Consider the following 20,997-nt stretch of genomic DNA (forward strand, 5'->3'; position numbering starts at 1 on the left):
CACCCCCTCTTGCCCCCCCCCCCCCCATAATTGTCCACTTCTAATCTCTATTTCTAATAAAGGAGGTTGCCTGTAATCCACTGGCTTTCAAACTGAAATGGAACAAAAATGCAGATCGGGAGTTCTAACAAGCTTTACTGACCTGGAACAGGCATGCAGCAGCTAAACAAATATAATGACAATATTATATTCTGACAAATATAATACTGTCAAGTAGGACATTTGCAATAAGCCTTTGTAAGGTTGTTTTCCCTTTTCCATATGTTTTTACAGACTCAAATTTGCCCATAATAATTGGTACCTCACAGCAGTTGTACTGTAGCATTAGGGTTGCAACAACTAATCGATTAAGAGAATCGTTGCCAACTATTCTCATTATCGGTTAGTTGGTGGGGAGAGGGGAGAGAGAGAGAGATTTTATTTGATGCAATCAATAATCGGGCAACTAATCGATAATGAAAATAATCGTTAGCTCTGGCCCTATGCAGCATATGTGCTTTTTTTTATGACAGATATGCAAGACCGTTCTAAGCATTGGTCAGCAATGCAGGCACATAACCCAGCAAGATTGGATCAATCAGCTCCAAAGCATGCTCTAAGCATTGGTCAGCAAAAGTATGCTGTAAGCTTTGGCCAGCAATGCATTCACACAGCTCAGCAGGAATAGATCACTCTGATCACTTAGAATAAAGACTCTGTAAGTGGTTCAAAGCACTGACCGGCAATGCATAATCACAGCTCAGCAAAATCAGAGCTAGCGACTCTGAAAGTGTATTCTGAGCATTGGCCAGCAATGCAAGTACATAGTCCATCACGATTAGATCAAACAACTGCAGAAGAGTGTTTTAAGTTTTGGCCAGCAATGCATTCAGGAAGCTCAGAAGAACAGATCTAGCAACTCTGAAAATGTGTTCAAGCAATGCAGGCACACAGTTCAGCAAAAACACATCTAGTGATTCTGAAAGTGTGTTCTAAGCTTTGGTCAGCAATGCTTTCACACAGTTCAGCAAGAACAGATCTAGCAACTGTTAAAGTGTGTTCTAAGCATTGACCAGCAAAGTAAGCTTGGTAACAATGTTGAAAATGCAGTAACCCAAACTGACAAAAGTCACTAAGAGGTATCAAAAGCATTACTGTTCTTGTGCTGCCTCACTAGATAAGCCTTTAACATGTATGCTTTTCCTGTCAGTGAAAGGTGACCTTGCACTGCCCACGTAGCGTAGCTGAGTGTACATTACCAGTCAATAGAAGCACAAGAGTGCAAAGCATACGCTGTATCTGCTGTATCTCCTTGACAGCAAACAAAAAAGCTGATCTTTTCTTGTCAGGCATGTACAATCAAAAGGTAACAAGTAACACAATGAACATAACAGACAAAATACAAAGATGCCTCTGCCTTGCAAAAATCACATCTGTCAGAAAAAACAGAGATGGACTTAAAATGTCACTAAAACCCTGTATGGAAATGTATCATTTATAACTGCAAGTTACAGTTTTAGAGTAATGACTGTTATTTCTGATCATCTATTATTTGGAGAGTAGCAGTTAAAAACTGCTAAACTGGTCATTTGTATCGATTACAGTACGTAATAAAATTCTGCAGAGGTCTGAATTTTATGATTTCCCAACAACCTGGAAAATCATTTTGACTAATATCTCCCATTTTGTTAACTGTCAGGGGGGGGGGGGGCGTGGCTTGGCTATGGTGGCGTGAAGAAGCACATTGCTTGAGCTCTGCTACCACCTGAGACTTTCCTGTTGATCACGGCATCCCACACCCTTGATTTTGATGTCGAAGTAGAACAAATCACACTCTAACAACGGCAAGCGCCCTGACATCTTTACAGCCCTACCTATCCACCCCTGCATCCTCTACTCGCAGCTCATCTAAGGGGACCATGGCCCCCGGCACGCAGGGTAAGGCCCCAGGGCCTACCTCTCCTCCTCCGCTTCGGGACGCCTCAGCCTCGCCATCCACCTCGGATACCAGCGACCTCATACCCCTTCGCATCGCTCCAGCCCCATCGAAGAGCTTATTCTCCCGCTCACACCAACCCCGCTGTAGTTTTCGGCCGCACCCTCATCCCTCTCAACCAACGAGATCTCCTCCATATTGCTCTCACTGCCCACGAGGCAAGATATGGACGCCATCGTCTCCAAGATGGTGACCGCGCTGAAGCGGGACATCGCCGGCATCCATAAGTCCGTCTCCCATCTTGAAGCTACTGTCTCCACCTTGTCCAGAGATCAGACGTGTCGGGCCCAGCGGATTGACCGCCTGGAATCGAAAACGACTCACTACGATCGTCAACTATCTGACATGCTGCTCGCACAGGATGACCTCGAGAACAGGTCCCGCTGGAACAATGTCAAGCTCCGGGGGCTCCCTTAGGCCACGACTGCGACCGGCCTCCGCCTTACTGTGACCGCCATCCTCAACTCGATTCTAGACAAGGCCCCGGACTCTCCGTTGGAGATAGACCACGTACACCGCGTCGGGAGCCCCAGGCCGGATGGTGATGTGAGACCCAGAGACGTACTCTGCCGCATACACTTCTTTTCAGAGAAGGAAGCCATCATGCACAGAGCCTGACAGAAGGGCCAGGTCCCCTTTGATGGTGCGGAAAGTTAAGGCTACCCTAACGAAATGCAGGCGGTCATTTTACGAATATGGCAACCAATGTGGCAAATATCTAGCGCATGCCCTTCGTAAACGACACATTCGGAATTATATTCCGTTCATCACCCACCCACCTGGAACCAAGTCCACTTCGCCGGCAGACATAGCCACCGCATTTAATGACTATTACTCGTCCCTTTATAATCTCTCCTCTCGCTCCTGCACTGCCACCTCCCAACCCCGGTTGACGCGCATTGCCGAATATATTACCAATTCTGCCATGTACTCCCTTGACCCCTCCATTTGTTCCCTCCTGGAGTCCCCGATCACCTCCACTGAATTGGAATTCGCTATCAAATCCACCCACTCCGGCAAAGCCCCCAGAACGGACGGCTTTACCCTCACCTACTATAAGCAATTTCTCCCCCACCTTTGCTCCCACTTCTTCCTCCTGCAGCATAATGACATACCGACGAAGAGCTACAAACGATCTGTCGTACGTCATCTAGTTAACGCGGCCCGAGCTTGTGTCCCGGCCCTGTGGAAGAACCCTAAACCCCCCACCGTACCCCAATGGCTTGATAGGATACACGACATATATGGAATAAAGACCTTACCAGCTCCCTCCATCACACCCCCGACAAATTCAGAAAGACCTGGTTCTACTGGATTGAGTTTCTCCACTCCCCAGCTTATGAGGCACTGCTCCAAGGCTCAGAGACATGACTTACCAAGCTGGAATCCCCTTCTGGTTCTTCCCCCTTCCTCCCCTTGCTTAACTGTGTCTCCGCCCCCCCCACCTTAACTCCCTCCCAACCCTTCTAACCCTCTCTCTACCCCCCTTCTAACCTCTCCCCCTCTTCACCCTCTGGTATACTTCTTTACAGACCACTAATACAGTATTGTAACCCCGACCCTCATGAGGGATTCGGGCCCCCAGTTCACAAGCTTGGCAATGCTTCAAACCCTATCATGAGACGGAGGCCGCCACTGGGGGTCTCACATCTGTGACCCTCCACCACCATCTGGGTCTGGGTCTGGGTCTTGTCATTTAATTTTTATTCTATTTTTTTTTTACTTATATTGTTTTGCTTCCCTGTCCACAACTGATGTCTATATTGTATCAATGAAGCCATGCATGTATTTTATACTTGGACACAACTGTGGAAAAAAAAAACCAATAAGTCCACGGAAAAATACCTCTTTAAATAAAGAATTTATTTGAAACAAAAAACTGTCAGTGAGTGATTTTGTTTAAACTAAAATGCTGTAGTGCTGTTCATGTTTATTTAAATATTTGTGGAATGCACAATATATGTTTATTCATGAAATACAGAGCACAACTACAAAGGATGCTGTAAACACTATAAGACCAGTGGAGCCATTATTGGGGATTTTAATATGGAAACTTTTGCCTTATCCATATGCTAACAAATCTGGGCCATTAACATGTCATAAAACATGTGACTTCAACCATCACATGGCATTCATAGCAGTTGGATTTTGTTTGAACAGATAAATTGATGATGGAGGTGTGTTTTTCTAAGTTTGGCTAGAGATGCATAAAGTGTGGAAGACCCTGTCTGGGTGGCCAGACAACACTGTTGATTGAGTGCACAAAATACAGGTAATAGACAACTATCCGTGTTATACAAACATAATTTATCATAGCCATTATATGAAAAATAATCATTACTTACTTATTTATTTAAAAGTAGTAGACCCTTACCTTCATTGTTAAAGTTCAAGTAGAGAAAGGGTGCACATAAAGAATCCAGGCCTGAAAATACAAAGAGCATTTCATCAAAGAGCATTCTCTCTATAAGTTTGCTTTTCCTGAAAATCAAAACCCCAAGTCATGCAATACTAAAGAAAATTCAGGTTAAAGCCCAGCTCTAGACAATCTTTTTTTATAGAGTTTTGGATAAAGAAGGGATAGGGACGTTAACTCAAAAAAAAAGAGAAGATTTTAAATGATATAAGGCACATCTAGAAATGTTAATAATACCTAAGCAGTACCCTGAAAGATTGAAATGATTTCTCAAATTTCACCTGAAAAACATCAGTGCACTTCCTGTGCTGTGAGCCTGTTAGCCAGACTGTAGCTACCATGGGGCGAGTGAGGCACTCGCCACAGGTGCAGCTGAGATGTGGCGTAGCCAGGGCCAGCCTGGCTGCACCCCCTCACCCCTGTTGCCATGGCGAGCACAGGGCGCCATCGGCAACAGGGGTGCCAAACCTCCAACACAGCTACTCCTCGCATTCCCTGCTGCATGGGCAGAGGACTCTGTGCCCTCAATCTCTTTTTCTATTTCAAAAGGGAAATGTCAGAGATCTGTTTAGACCCCTGACATTTCCTCGAAGCCCCCAAAACCCACCCCAAACACACACTATTAGACATGTGCAAAGACTAAATGAACAGAAACTAAAAATGTTTCCATTAGTTTCGACAAACTAAACAAATTTTTATGCCATTTGGTGCCGCCATCCTGGAGGCGGGGCGCATGACGTCACATGATGCCGTGCGTGCGTGGCATAGGGTGACATAACACGTCTGTTGGGGGGCACAATTTTCTGTTCTTGCCTCGGGCGCAAAAGGAGCTAGCTACGGCTCTGCTGTTAGCTGTATATCTGCAGTGTGAGATCATCTAAGGTGCAACGCCGTTATTCTCATAATATTTGGAATGAGATTTGGTGATATTACGCTGTGCTGCTTACAGTTCTATGTGCACTTGAGGTAGCTGTACCCCAGAGGCTGCAGTGTAAGGATCTCCCTGCTTTTGCTCCCTTCATTCTGTGGATCTGTACTTTCTCCACATCTAATGCTTGATTATTCCTCCATCAGTCATCAGATCATGAGGGGGGTCGCTCTGACATAAGGGGGCAATTTCATGCTCCTTTATAAAACTTGCTATCCTAATACAGAGACAGAGTATAAAACAAGTCAGTCAGTAATGGGTAAAAGATCAGCACAGGGAGCCTATGGGAAATACTAATGGCTACTCGTCACTTACCTTTTCGGGTACTGCTTCCACAGTTTAGGTCCACTTTACATAAATGTGAGAATATACACTACTGAAAGGCTACTGAAAGGTGAAGTGCAGTATTTAACCGTTAGCAGTTTACTTTTGGTGTCTAAGTTAATGTGTATGTAAAGGCAATTGTTTTAGTTTTGGAAAAAGTAGGGAAGAGTTAGACCCTTTGTTAAGTTTTTATTGCGGTCTGTGTCATTGCTGGTGAGATTCACCCTCTGTTTGTCCTGGTGACCACTGTCACTAAAACAGTAAGTGATGGAAAATCAAAACTGTTAATTTGTCACCAGGGCAAGAGATGAGGGAAAATCCTCCAATTGGGCAACTGTTCCTGTAATAACTCACTAATAAAGGAATTCTGTTCACATTAAAGAGATTTCCTCTCAGTACCCGTAGGGGCTCCAGGACAGGAATCTCCCTGATCTCGAGACCTAGGGAGCAAAAGATAACCTTAACACGGGTATAAACCCTTTCCTATTTAAATCCTGATCTACAACTAAAAGAAAGACACTTTTGGCTTTACATACACTTTAAGTTGAAATCAGCATGTGTAATGTTTTGCAGAATGTCACCCTTGTAAGTTATTGTATTTTTATTGTAAGTATGTCTCCTATAATGTATAGTTGTTCAGGCATCACAATATAAAACATGTTGTCATTTCCCTATAAGCAGCTGGTCTGCATAGATCATGACAGTCTTATGACTGGTGCTAATCCCTCAGTTCTGTTCAATACTCTTGTGGGAATATGCTTTTTCCCATAGACTAAAGACTATGCTGTTTGCTATGGTTTAGGATTCATGTACAATTCATAAATCAGAAAATGTTAGAAAGATTAGTGGTTACATGAGAAAACTGTGTCAGAAACTGATTTCTGCTCTTAAACCACATAACATTAATACCTTTGCCAGTATACTAGTTTTATTTGCAAGACACATAATATACCACACAATATACATAACAGGAAAGTGATGGGTAGTGTGACTTACTTCACCCAGTATATTAGTTTTGGATGAAAGATACACAAAACACATAACAGAAATACGATGATTAGAGTAACTCACCCTGCCAGTATACTAGATTAGGATGTGAAACCACCCAAGCTTTTAGCACCCTTCGAAATTTTGCATGTCCTTCAGGTGAGGAGAGCAGCTCATCATACTGATGACAACGTGGGATATCAACTTCAATCTACAAAACAATAATAGCAACACAGCTTTATACAAATAACTCAGCTAGCAAATATTGGTCTGTACCCAATTTATGGAGAGCTAAAAAGGAGATTTCCAATAGAGTTTGCTGTCAACACAGATTTTTAATTCCCACAATCCCATTGTGCATAATGGGACCCATTTAGCACCCTTAGAAACTCTGCATGTCCTTTAGGTGAGGAGAGCAGCTCATCATACTGATGACAACGTGGGAAGTCAACATACATCTACAAAACAATAAAAGCAACACAGCTATATATGAATAACTCAGCTGGCAAATGTTGCACTGTACTTAATTCTTTGGGACTCAAGAAGATTTTCAAAAAAGATTTTGCGTTAGCACAGATTCTTAGTTCCCACAATGCCATTGTAAATAATGGGACTCACATATTGCCATTTTCCACAGTGTTTAGTAATATAAACTCAGATCATACCAATATAACGGTTCTCAGAGAGTCACTGGATCAGACATTTCAACATGGTCTCTAAAGTGATTTACTGTCAGCCATGCAGATTCAAAGTTTAAACCTAAGTGGGATAGCTATAAGGAAAATAACAGTTCTTACTAAGATCATGTTATTATGTGTATTAAGGCTGCACAGCAGTGCCAGGTTTCACCGGGCAGTGTTGATGCAATTGACAAATAAAAATTACAGCTCCACATTTAGGTAAAATTCCAAAACTATGAGAAAGGGGGACCTCTATGTGTTGAGACACAGAGGGTTCACAAAAAAAAGAGACAAAAAAACAAGAACACCCCCTCCAGACCACCTTTCAAATGAATGCACAGTGAGTGGGCATGCCTTTTCTATAATCAGCCTTTGTGTTGTAATAAGAAACATTACACTTCCATGTTTCCCTTGTAGAGCACTTTGCAAGTATCACAGATGAGAATTCCAGTTTAGTAAACCTAAGAACACTGCTAGTGATGACATATACCAAGCGGCACCCTGACTGTAATTTGACCTCATTCTCTTTGAATGTCTATGAAAGGTATTGGGATATTTTCAGGAGCAGTTGAATACAATGGGAGACTTGAGAATTTTGTGAAATACTGTTTTTATAATGAATACGGTTTCCAGGAAAAGAAAAAGTAATTTTCCTCGCACTCTCATTGGACGTGGTAATGGCAATTGGAGATGTGACTGCGGCAATCACAAAATTCAACGTTGCCATCAGAATCTGATGATGGCACTCTCAGCCTCACCCTGCACAAAGGTCTTCCATCTCGCAAGACAGCAATCTATGTGCCAGAAGTGGTCGTCACTGTTGTGACTTCTGAGTTTACCATGTACAAACACAAACAGTAGCCGCCACATGTTTTAACTGAAACCCGCACCGTTCACAGTATTTTCTGTAGCAATTATGACCTTTAGGAATGTCTGACACCCACTGCTACGCCAGATATGGATGAAACAGAGTTTATAATATGGTAGCTTTCCTCAGAGGCAAGAAGTCTTTAATTTTTGATTTACAAAATCAGCTTAATTTTAAAATATCATTTTAATACATATAATATGGGGGGGGGGACCTAAACATTTAGCCTCTCCTGCTCTCCCCTTGTCCATTTACAGAAAGATATTATGTTATGAAATTATGTTATCCTTCCCTGTATAAGCTCTGGAACTCAAAGTAGCTGAACAGGGAGATCAAAGTTGACAGTGAATCCAGCATGAATACAGCTAAGATTTTTGGCATCCCTAGCAGTCTTCTGGACATAGTATACCAAGCATTAGAAGTAACCAAGCTGGACCCAGCAAACGTCGAAATATAGAGGCCTAGGCCCAAGCTATGAAACTTTACCTGACGGTCTGTAGGTATTGGGGTGTCCTTATCTGTGGCATCATATTTTTCCCGAATAGCACCCTTCAAAAGATCAATTTAAAGAAAAGATTTAAAATCACACGCTGTAGCAGATAGTTGATATATACAGAATATTATATACATTATATAACATGTAAAAGACTCTTATTGAGGGAATGTTGCCAAGTAAGCAGTAGAGCATCTTTTATATTGAGCTTCTTTGAAGAAAAACACCAAGCAAACAATTGGAAGAAGTTGATGCCCCTGTGATTGTTTTGCAAGTTAAAATAGAAGGATGCAACGTGTAGGCATGATTCAAGTGTAAGACAAGACACAGAGAGTGCCTCCATCGCGTAAAAACCCTTTTTAAAATAAATAAAACTGGTACAATGGTACTCGCAAGAGTCGAATAAAAACAGGCAAGAAATGGTCAGAACACGATGTGCTTAGCCACCGGCTATTCGTCCTCCCTGATGGTTTACGCGTTTATGAGGTCACGCCTCCTTCTTCAGAACCAATGTCTCAAGTGTACTCAGGACAAAGTGTCTGAAGAGTACTGCAGAAACCCCCATAAAGCATTTTTTGTAAATGGAGAGGAGAAGAAGGTGTTGGAGGGAAGAGGAAACGTTACTAGTGTCAGCTTTTCAGAAAGGAAACCATGATTGGGACAGGTTTTCTAACCATTGATGTATCGGGGGCCACAAGGGACCCCTTTCTTATCACCTTGAGAAAGGGGTTCCTTGTGTCCCTGAAATGGCAGTTTTCTTTTTTTGTGACCACTTTTCCATTTTAACCTCAATACATTTTTTGAGGTACAAGGGTGGTGTGCTGGCTATTTCTTGTAATTGAGCTATAACATTGTATCACGATAAGCAGAGCATCCCACCATTGGGCATATGGGTATGGTGCTGGATGGATTGGATAGTTCTTTTAACCTGTATGATCACTCATTCCCCTCACACTGGTGAGCTATAGCATCGAGGACTGCTCAAAACATGAGATTATTAGCAACTAGTCTTAATAGCGGAGTGCTATATACACCAATTTAAAAGCAACTATATAATAATCTAAATAAAATTCTCACCTCTACCCCAAGCAGAGCTGCCCAGATTAAACCTCTCAAAAGTGGAGGAATGTCAACTCTGGCTTCTTTCCAAATCAGATTTTTCTTATATGGATATGCCTTGGATAAAAAATAGAAATAATAACAATGAACTATTGTCACAAAAAGAAAAGGTCCTTGTAATGCTAAAGAAGCTACTACACATTGAAGCAGCAAAATATTACAGGGTAACTATACTTAGATAAAGTTAGGCTTACAATTTTTTTTTTTAATGAATAAAGACTCAAAAAAGCTGAAATACCTACCTCTCTAGGAGAAAATGCTGCTCTGGGCTGCCCCCAGTACTGTCTGAAGGATAAGCATTTGGTCACATGATCTTGGCTGCAGGGGACCTGAATGCTGATACTTTTCTTCAGCGAAGATCACTTAACCAAGTACATAAGTACTGACTTATTTGAGCACTACAGAGGAAAACCTTAAGCAGTAATTTCTTTAGGAATGGTATATATAGGCACAGGTCCACTTTAAATATAGACAAAATGATTTCAGAGTAGGGCATATCACTAATCGAGACAAAATAAATAATTTTCAAGAAACTAAGGGCTTTAAACACATGGATGAAGTTGCAGCAGCACTTTACAGTACTGGAGTGTTAAATACAAGAATTGTAATGTCCAGTCAATGTTTGCCAACATTAAGGGGGTTATTCACTTAATTGTGAAGAGTTTGGAGAAGGCAGGAGAAGTGAACAATCTAGGACAACATAGCTGATTTGGAAAAATTCTCTATTTCAGCTCACTTTCTAGTTCAGCTATGTTGTCCTAGATTGTTCACTTCTCCTGCCTTCTCCAAACTCATCACCCATTTGTGAATAATCCCCTAAGTGTATTGATGGCATAACATTGACCTCAGCAGACACCTTCAACAAAGGTATACCAGGGAGAAAAGATTGATTTTTTTCAGCCTTTTGTTTGTCAGTTGCAGACAAGTGCAAAGCATTTAAAAATAACTCCAGACTAAAAAAACATATCGTTATAGTTTGGCGTGGTGGTTTTTGTTTTAGATTGTGAGGCTAAGAGGCCTGTTAATACTATACTCTGTGTATCCCCTACACTGAACACCTGGAATTCTTTTTGTGTCAGTACATATATCCACTAAGATTAATGAAAAATCAGTGGGGTGCATGCTAAATCTGTGGCCCTGGGCTCCTGTCTACTCCATATTTATTTAGCCAATGTATTATATTGACATCATTTTCCAAACTAAATTATAAGTATGTGTACATTCTGTCACAATTCCTTTGTAATAAACAAACACTGACATATAACTCAAACTGAGCATATGATAATTATGAGTAAGCAATAATCATCTCCAGAGGTATGTCCACAGGTATAGCCAGTGGAAGTTACATGCAACTATTGCCCTTTCCTTTAAAGAGGACCTGAAATGGAAACAGATGGCAGAAGCCTGCTAGCATGCAGCGAATCTTTTCCCATCATAGCTGAGGAGCGGGTCTTTGCTTTCTCATGTCAAAGTTGTCCATATACATATTTTTTATCATCTGCTCAGTTTGATTTGCCCAGCTTTGTGACGGGTTTGCTTAGTGTAAAGGTGCATACAGATGTCTTTTTGAAGAAACATGGTAAGATGAATATCATACTGTAATGTACTTACCTTAAGAAGCCTGTCAAATAAGACAATTCTGTTGAGCTGATACTCTGTATCCCTCTCTCTGATAATGAGAGGAAGGGTGGAGGTAGAGAGCTCGGTATTACTACCAGAGTGAGGGATGTTTGATTGGCTGCAAAGTGATTGGAGAGAAGTACAAATTACAAGCTTGCTACATAAATGCATATCCCATTTGGTACTGACATGCTGTGCCCTGCTGCAGCTTGACGCCAATAACTGCTCGAACCTATCTTTCACTGAAACATCTCACTCTCCAGGGTGTCGTGTATAAATAAAGATGATCAGTGTGACAGTAACATGTCACCGCATATTTTTTTTGCTCAGCAGTTCATTCATATTCACTACTTTTCAGGTCAGTCAAAGTAAACACCATATGTATCGTGTGGCATAAATGTATCAGTAATTCTCTCCCTGTGGGAATGATGCAAAGGTAAGAAAACATTAAAATGAACATATGTTCAGAGTGAACTCATGTCTCCGCTCTTTTTACACAGCTGATTTAATATAGCTGTAACACCTGTTTCTGGATAAAAAATTAAATAATGCAGTACTCACTCTTCTCCCAGTAAGGGATAAAATGCTTCCCCAGGCACATCTTTTAGTCTCTGAAGGGTTGGAAAATACAAATAAAACACAGGTTACTAAAGCACAAGCACAACAACTTAAAAAGGAATTAAGTGTTAAAGGAGAACTATGACATGAGTGATTTCCACTCACGTCATAGTTCTAAGCCGACCTGTGACAATGAGACTGTCACAGGTCGGCTCAGTAGATCGGGAGGTGAGGGAAAACATACCGGGTTCCCTCACCTCTCGATCCTGTCACGGCTCTCTGCCGTGACATGGGGGAGGTGCTGGATTCCCCTCTCCCCGCTCCGATCTGCCAGCGCTGACTGGCGGAACGGACGGGGGAGGGGGGGGGTACAGCTGGCTGTGCCTCTAGATAGGCAGAGCCAGCTGTCACTCACGCAGCTGGGCGGATCCCGTCATCTAAGTCGGGATCCGCTCCAGGTGCGGCGTCTCAGTATACCGCGAGCTGTAGCGCGCGGTATACTGAGCTTAGGGTGACGGGAGAACGCTAGTTTGTGTCCTCCCGTTACCCCAAGGAGAACTATGGGGAAAAACACTGACCCCATAGTTCTCCTTTAATTTCTACAGTCATTATTCTTAGGCAAGATGTACTGTATGTATAACATAATAGCAACTTTACATTATTTGTACATTAAAAAGTGAAAAATACCAACAGATATTTAAATTTGCTGGTAAAATCACTATCTTGGCTGGGAGCCTGCATTCCCAGTCTAAGCTGTTCTACAAAATAAAAAAAAAATGTGACATGTCCAGTTTAAAACTGCCAGTAGGGTATTGCAATCAGCCTACAGAGCACTAAAGTGGTCGACCAAAGAAGTCTAACTAAATCTAAAAACAAAATGGTAGTATATTGTAGGTTACCAGTCCTTATATATGGTGGCTGCATTCGTTTTTTTTAAAGAATATTTAACCTTTATTCTCATTTGGTGATCCGCCTTTGCCTCCTCCCCTCATCTTCCTCAAGATCAGTAGCACAGCCATCAGTACCTCCTCTCATGCCAGCATGCTAAGTATAATCCTGAACTTATTGTCCAGATTTTATCGCCCTCACCTCATAACGTGCACAAAATATGCCCCTTCTAACCAATGAGACCACCAAGATACTTTTTCACTTCCTAGCTATCTCCTGCCTTGACTTCTGTAACTCTCTCCTTGTTGGCCTATTTTTATACAGCATATTCCCCCCTTCAGTCTATCATGAATGCTGCTGCCAGACTTATCAACCGCTTAGTGTCTGCCACTCTCCTCTGCCAATCCCTTCACTGGCTTCTGCTTGCCCAAGGAATAAAACTTTAAATACTAACAAGATACTCAGCCATCCATCCACAACTATGCCACCCCGCTTCATCACCAATCTCATCACAAAATATCACCCAAACTCTCCTCTCCGCTCCTCCCAAGACCTCAGGCTCTCTGGCTCCTTTTTCACCTCATCGCATCACCTCTCCTGAGCCTCTTCCATCCTCTGAAACTCACTACCCCAATTTGCACGACTACCTCCAACTTTGTCCATCTTTAGTTGATCTCTGAAAACTCTTCTATTCAGGGAAGCCTACCCTACCTTTACCTAACACGCAGTTACTACCTTTTGTTTCACTTGTTCCTCCTTCCTTTTAGATTGTAAGCTCTCACGAGCAGGGCCCTCCTAACCGTAATCTTGCATTGTATTGTTACTGTACTGTTCCCCTATATTTTGTAAAATGATGTGCAAACGTTTGCCACTATAACTGCATATTAATAATTCTAATAATAGGGCAGGACTATAGAATGTCAAACTCTCTCCACTTCTCCATAACATAGAAGGATGGTGTTCTGTTATTCACAGAGGTGAACAAAGCAGAGCTGACATTTCTGAGCAGCAAAGGCAGAGAGCACAGCTAGTAATGAGCTTAGTAGATTTCTGGCAGAAACAACAAGTATTTTTTTGCACTTATAGAACAGGAATTTTTAAAAGAACAAAAGGGAACAAATATGCAAAGTTCATTGTTAGTGTTTACAAAACCTTTAAGTATACTTTAATTAGACTTCAGCAGAAATGTCAACTTTAAATGTTCAATTTACAAGACAATAGACTTCCACTCTTACATTTCGCAGTTGGCACAATGATAAAGTAACAGTTGTGTCATCTAGGAGGGAACTTCTGTCTCTACCTTGACCAAAACTTTCTCCATCTTCTAATAGGAGGCTATAATAAAAGTAAAGGAGGAAAATAATAAAGACAAAGAAAATGACCACATCAACAAAATGTCTACATCAAAATGGGATGCATGAACGTAATCTGATGCAAATCTTGAGATCGTATCAAAAGGAAGGCCGACATACAGTATTTTTGAAGCAATAACAGTGCCAAGACCAGAAAGCTGTGGAAAAGGAAAAACTGGCAGAAGTTAAGTAAGGTTCTGGAACCATCAAAGTGGATAGTGTCTTCATTTCTATTAACCCCTTCGTGACTGACGACGTACAGTGTACGTCGCCAGCATCGGGGCTGTAGGGCTTAATTTAAAGAACAGGTATAGGGGAAAATATGGTAACCTTATACGCAGTTGAACATACTTTAAACATAACACAGCTAGCAGAGAAACACTGCTGGCAGACAGGCTTTTTAGTCTGTATATCACTTCTGCAATAAAAAGTGTCTTACCTGCCTGCCAGCAATATTTTTTCGGAGGAAATTATTAATTAAGCTGCCGAAGGCAGCCGAGTGAATAACTGAGCCGAAGTGAAGCGAGCCGAAAGTCGTTTGGCTATTCACTTCAGCCGGCTGATTTCAGCCGTACATCGGCTGGCTTCGGCTCCCTTCGGCTCAGTATGTTCTGCTGAGCCGAAGTTAAGAACCCATTCGACTCAGCCAATCCAACATCTGGATCAGCTGAGCCGAACACCTGGCAGGTCACTCGTTGCCGTTCGCCCCTATTCTCATAGGGGCCAAACAGCTATGAGTGAATAGCTGAATGCTGCCAAGCAGCATTTGGCTCGGTTATTCTTCTTGCTACCTTGGAGGTAGCGAGCAGAAAAAAAAATTTAAATAAAAGAAAGGCCTGCCCTGCCATGCCTGTGCTTGGATTAAGGGCCTGGTTGGAAATTTTAGGGGGGACCCTATGTTTTTTTCCCTGTTTTTTGGGAGTGGGGTTACCCATTAAATTCCTACCAGTTGTAAAGGGCCCGGTATGACTTTTGGGGGAACCCCACGCACTCGGGAGGGAACTCGGCGCCGTTTTTAAAATTTGTTTACATTTGCTGGGTGAACGTTCTGCTTCGACAGCCAAGCCGAAGCATATGTGTTCTAGCTCTACCAAGAGGAAAATCAAATGGAAGCAAACAGGATTAGTAAATCTTAAACAAAACATTACCAAATACACCTTAGAACCTCCATCACTGCAACTATGAAGCAATGTGTCTACCATACCTCCCTTTATCCTTACATTTATCACTATAATGCAGGGCTTTACCAAGTACAAGTTGCAGCATGCTGCCATCTAGTGACCAAATTGTATACACACTACAGTATCTGAACTTAACTGCTTTTATTGCTCTGACTCTACTGGGGAGGATTCACTCTGTCTGTTTGTCCTGGTGACCATTTCAACTTGTACAGAAAGTGATGGGAATTACAGAATTTTATGATTGTTACTGAAACAAGAGGTGATTGGAAAGCTTACTGACAGCTGTCTCTAACCATTCCCTACTTTATGCAAAAGGAAGGACAGTGTCAGCACAAATTCAGAGATGATTTGAGAATCTACAGCCGAGTGATACACAAATAAGACACATTTTTTTAAATAGTTATAGTACTTGAATGCATTTTAAAGGTTTAACTACTTAGTTTAGTGTCACTTTAACTAATCTTAGGCTTTTTAGCAAGTTTGATAGGTTGCCCGCTCTTACCTTTAGCACACTCCTTTGCTACCCAAATCCATCACTGTATAGCCCCAGAAATACTAGATTTTTATCATCAGGGAAACACAGTAAAGGTAAAAGTAGGGTACTTGCTACAAAGTCAAAGTGTTAGTTAGTAACGATAAGGGCACTGTGCACTCATCTTGTCTTTACTGTCTACTACAGAATCACAGAACTGGAACAAGTAGACAGGCAGCCTCTAAAACTCCTGGTAAGCATTATCTATCATCAGAGTTATGGTGAGAAGGGAAAGAAAAAAATCAACAGCCCTCCAATTCAGAGTTTAGGGTCTGCTGACATCTCAAGCCCATTGTAAGGTTGCAGCTTACGCAGACAACCTCCTCTTCTTCATATAAAAACTAGAGGCAGCATTCCCAAACCTTCTGACACTTTTCGCTTTCAAAAGTTTTATTGTTTTCTTCAACCCACAAAATCACAAAACACACCATTACTCACAAAGGAAGAGAAAAAAAAAAAAGAGTAAAAAGAAGAAAAAAGAAAAAGAAAAGAGAAAAAGGAGAAAAAAAAAATGCAATATTAACATCAACAATAACAGTTTAATTTAATTTAATTTGATTTTGATTTTTTTGGTCGGGATGGGTTAAGGTCCAAACTCTACCCTTTTCTTTTACCTCCTTCCCCCTTCTCTTTCCCTTTCCTTCTCTTTCCCTTCTCTTTCCCCCCCTTATGTCATTACATTATTGTAGGACTTGTATAGGCCAGCCAGGGCCCCCAGATCTGATCGAATTGTGTGACTTTATCCGCAATAATACTTGCTAGCTTTTCATGGGTCATGATCCAAGACAGCTTATTCTTCACCTGCCTCAATGGTATCCTAGTGGTTTTCCAAGCCCTAGCAATGGTGATTTTAGCTGCCAAAAATATAAAGAATATCAATTGTGTACCATGCCCCGAGACCATGGGGACGGCCTCATTAAGGAGGGCATACCCGGGGTCCCTAGGAACGCACACACCCGTGACCCGAATTATTAAATTGAGAACCTTTCCCCAGAATCTACAAACGCAAGGACACGACCACCATACATGGTACATGGTGCCCCCAAGCCCGCATCCCCGGAAACACAAAGGTTGACGATCCTGGGAACATACGAGCCAGTCTAGAGGGCACCAAGTACCACCTAGAGAAGACTTTAAAATTAGCCTCCAGTAGTGATACATTCAACAATCCCCGAGTCGTCGCCCTAATGCGTTGCTTCCAGATCTCTTCAGAGGTTACCATGTTTAAATCCTGTTCCCAGGCTAGCATGTATGGCTGTTTAGTGGTGGGCTCCAACATAATGGAGTAGAGCAGGGAGATAACCCCTCTTTGATTAATAGGCTGAAGGAACCGGCGTTCATAGGGGGTGAGACTACTACCAAAATCACTTTGTGCTAATATAGCGCGCAGGAAATGATTAATTTGGTAGTAGCGGAACAATTCTGACAAGGGCATGTCCAAAGTCTCCCTGCAGTACTCCAATGTCAGGGGCCTCCCCTTCCTGAGGTACTGTCCTAATCTATACAAGCCCTTGTCCAGCCACCACTGCTTCTGACACTTTTCAAACAATACAGTGAACTCTTGAATTTCAATATTAACTACACCATATCTGAAGCACTAAAATTTCCCTTGCCCCAGAAAGGCTACAGGGGCTAAAAAGGGACCTCCCCTTGCAATGGGCCCAACCTAAAGTATTAGTGATCAAGACCCCCTCTGACCCTGACAAAAAACCTTTTAGCTCTTTCTTGGTGAAGATTCATATTGAACTTCAGCGCTGGTCCTCATACATGGTTTTTGGAGGAGCGCTGCCTCCATGACCACTCTCCCTCAAATTCTGTACTTATTCCAACGCTCCCTACTCACCTTCCACAATTCTACTATTCTCATATATGCCTTTGGGACAAATCTCCCAAAATTTGCTTAACTATCTTTAAATCCCATGGGCATATATACCTCCCTGATGTTAGTCATACTTGTCACAAGTCATCAGCTTTTTGGCAGGGACAACTGTACAGGAATGCACTCCAATACCTCTATCTTGTCTCCTATGGCTCCCTTCCTGTCATTTGCAAACCCTAAAGACCCACTCGACTATAGGTGCTAATCTGAGGGTCACGACACAGACATTGCTCTTGCTTGCATCTTTTTACCACCTCGCCTTGGTTTGTATAGGTTGGTTAGGTTTGTATTTATGACAACTCAAACAAAGAATTAAAAAAAAAAATCCTTCCAACCAAAAGCTCAGCAGAGCATTTTTAAAACAAAAAGGTATTTACGGTTCTCATTCCATCACATATCCCAAAAATAAGATGAATATACCTTACTTAAAGACAGTGGGTGGTGCTTAATGGTTATACTTGCTTGTTGGATCTGACGCCCTACTCCATAAAAGCCATCGTTTCCATTCACTGCACTGATGAAGTCCAAAAAGCCTGAAACAACTCAATGCATTTTGGAAGATGTCTCTATAATATTAGCCAATATGTGCACTATACATTAGCGGTTCTGGATGTGCACTAAAATTAGGACTAATCCTCCTTTTTTGAGATATGTGACAGAAAGAGACATGTGCCTTCTGTTCTAAGGCGGCTTTACTGTGCTTTCTATAGAAATAATCAAATACAGTTATTACTCTATAATATTGTGATTACTATTTTTTCACTTACTTTGGCAATGTGCAGATAGGTGGCTTGGATCTAATAATTCCCTTGCTGACCAGCTCTTTTTCCAAATCGCCTCCAGCTAAACACCAGAGGTAATATACCTCTTCAATGGACCTCTCAGCCAAAAAGTCACTGTCTTCATCTACAGAAATGAGAACAAGCTCTAAACATAACCGTTTATTACTGCGTACATTCATTATTTATAATCCCTTACACCCAATAGTCACTGTACCTTTACATAGGAGACTGATGTCTTCAGGCAAATCGAGGTCAGCACATCTCAACGCTGAGGAGAACAGACTAGCCGGTTGACGGAAAGGTATGTAACCAGCAGATACAGCACTCAAAAAACTGCTGGTGAGTAATTCTGCAGCTGAGGGTCTGCAGATAATGTATTTGTTAGCAAAATGCAATGACCCAGGGAAGTAAAACCTAAACAAATCTCAGTATCAGGTATATTTAATAAGCAATAATGACCTTCAAAGTGAAACTAGATCGATCGAGAACCATTTGTTGAAATCTTAAGTATAGAATACTGCATTCTGCATATGAACATTTCTTTTTAAAGCTTTAAATACAATCTTAAGTATTACCTATAACTTTACCAATCAGGGCTGGATTCCCCACAAGGCCACTGAGGCTATGGCCTCAGGGCGGCAGGGAGTAGAGCCTCTACTCCTTGCTGTAACGCTGCATGGAAACATCAGAATAATTTACATGCAGCGTTAAAGCTTTTAATCACTGCAGAGGTGACAGAGATTTAATGGGATCTATTTCATAGGCTGGCAAGCTGTCAGTAAGCAAGAGGTTGCATATTAATTAAATCCATGTGCATCACCTGCAGCTCTGCAGTGACTAAAGGCTTTAACGCTGCATGTAAAAGATGCTGATGTTTCCATGCAGCGTTAAACCTGCGGTGTTAAGACATTGATTTACCACAGAGGTGATAGAGATTTAATGGAATCTGTGGTGTTTAAAGGCTTTAACGCTGCATGTAAAAGATGCTGATGTTTCCACGCAGAATTAAAACGGGAGTCTGACACTCGCCAATCCGCTACCCGTTTCTTATGGAGTAATCCGGACGCCAGCTCATCATATAGTCAGTAAGAGTTAAATAAAGATTTTTCAATGTAAAGACTCAATCCTTCTAATTGTTAGAGTCTTTAATAATTTCAACTAGATAAGGAATTCAAATTTCGAATAATAACTTTTCACATTAGTTTACCAGTTATATCAGAATTAATTTGGTTATATAACATTAAAAGGCATGGATAATAAAATTGTTGGAAGAGGAACTATCTCTTTTTTTTCTGACCTGTATGTTTGTTTTATATGATTTTTGCGGTTAAAAAGTTAAAAGTTCTGCACCCATAATATTTCATTTGATACACTGTGAATGCACTTGGAATGCAGTTCAACATGTTTTGTGCATGGATGCTTTTCTGTTAAGCTGTCTGGTGTGCACTCAGCCTCACTACAAGATTACTTGAACTGAGCTGGCAGTGCAAATAAGGTTTTGCTGAACACAGCAGGGAGCATGCCTATCATTGAACACAGGTGTCTGGAAATTGTTCTGAATGCAATTCCAAAGTACAATATCTGACTGGCTGCTAAAGGCAACATACAGTATGCATTTGTTATAGAACATAGAACAGATCTGACAATACATACTGTATGAGGTCACTTGAAAGAAACCGAATGGAATACATGCAGAACATGCCCTACTTTCTTTCAGCTTTCACTAACAACGTGCTTTCCTAGTGTGTTCCGTAAAGGGTTAATTGTACTTAATATTCTCACTGAGATCCATTCTAGTGGCAGACGACATACTATAGGCAGGGTAATATCTCACAGTACATGTAACCTATCCCTGACAAAGACGATGAGACCCTTCTAAAACTCAAGATTGACCTTTTATTCCATATTACAAACAGTCAGCCAACAACTAAAGTATATTTTAAATGCTGTATATTTTATATTCTAATCTGTACTCCCATGTTTATGTTTATTCATAAATAGTAAAATACTTAACCAAGAAAAAGCAAACCCTCTATAGCTTATACTAAAATTAGTATTTACAAACCTGTACGCACCTTTTGGTTGGGCGGTAGGTAAGACATTTTCTTAGTAAGGTTAGGACACTTTCTGGCAGGTTCTAAGAAAATAAATAAATAATAATAAATAAATAAAACCATGAAGCTGAGCATCAAAGTAGCATAAAAAATATGAATAAAATAAAATAAAATAACATTTTATATCTATATCTATCTATCTATAGATAGATAGATAGATAGATAGATAGATAGATAGATAGATATAGTGCAATATAAATGGGTAAGCCGATATTTTTGACATCTATATATATAGATCTATATATATATTTATATATTCATTTATTTATTTTCCCCCCAGGTTAGCACACGGGACACAAAT

At 41.2% G+C, this 20,997-nt stretch overlaps 1 protein-coding gene across 1 annotated transcript in view; it reads right to left on the minus strand.

The window, feature by feature from the left end:
- TBCK (TBC1 domain containing kinase) overlaps window positions 1-20,997 on the minus strand; it is a 194,815-nt gene that overhangs the window by 118,491 nt on the left and 55,327 nt on the right. The window contains exons 9-18 of the mRNA XM_018554476.1: window positions 20,658-20,719; window positions 18,797-18,945; window positions 18,568-18,706; window positions 14,092-14,191; window positions 11,972-12,021; window positions 11,402-11,528; window positions 9,749-9,847; window positions 8,665-8,727; window positions 6,715-6,841; window positions 4,350-4,400 (exon numbers count right to left, since the gene is read on the minus strand). Coding sequence (XP_018409978.1) covers window positions 4,350-4,400; window positions 6,715-6,841; window positions 8,665-8,727; window positions 9,749-9,847; window positions 11,402-11,528; window positions 11,972-12,021; window positions 14,092-14,191; window positions 18,568-18,706; window positions 18,797-18,945; window positions 20,658-20,719 — 967 coding nt within the window. The remainder of the gene's footprint in view (window positions 1-4,349; window positions 4,401-6,714; window positions 6,842-8,664; window positions 8,728-9,748; window positions 9,848-11,401; window positions 11,529-11,971; window positions 12,022-14,091; window positions 14,192-18,567; window positions 18,707-18,796; window positions 18,946-20,657; window positions 20,720-20,997) is intronic.

The sequence above is a fragment of the Nanorana parkeri genome, unplaced genomic scaffold (genome assembly GCF_000935625.1).
Source record: "Nanorana parkeri isolate BGI_ZX_2015 unplaced genomic scaffold, ASM93562v1 scaffold161, whole genome shotgun sequence".
NCBI classification, from domain to species: domain Eukaryota; kingdom Metazoa; phylum Chordata; class Amphibia; order Anura; family Dicroglossidae; genus Nanorana; species Nanorana parkeri.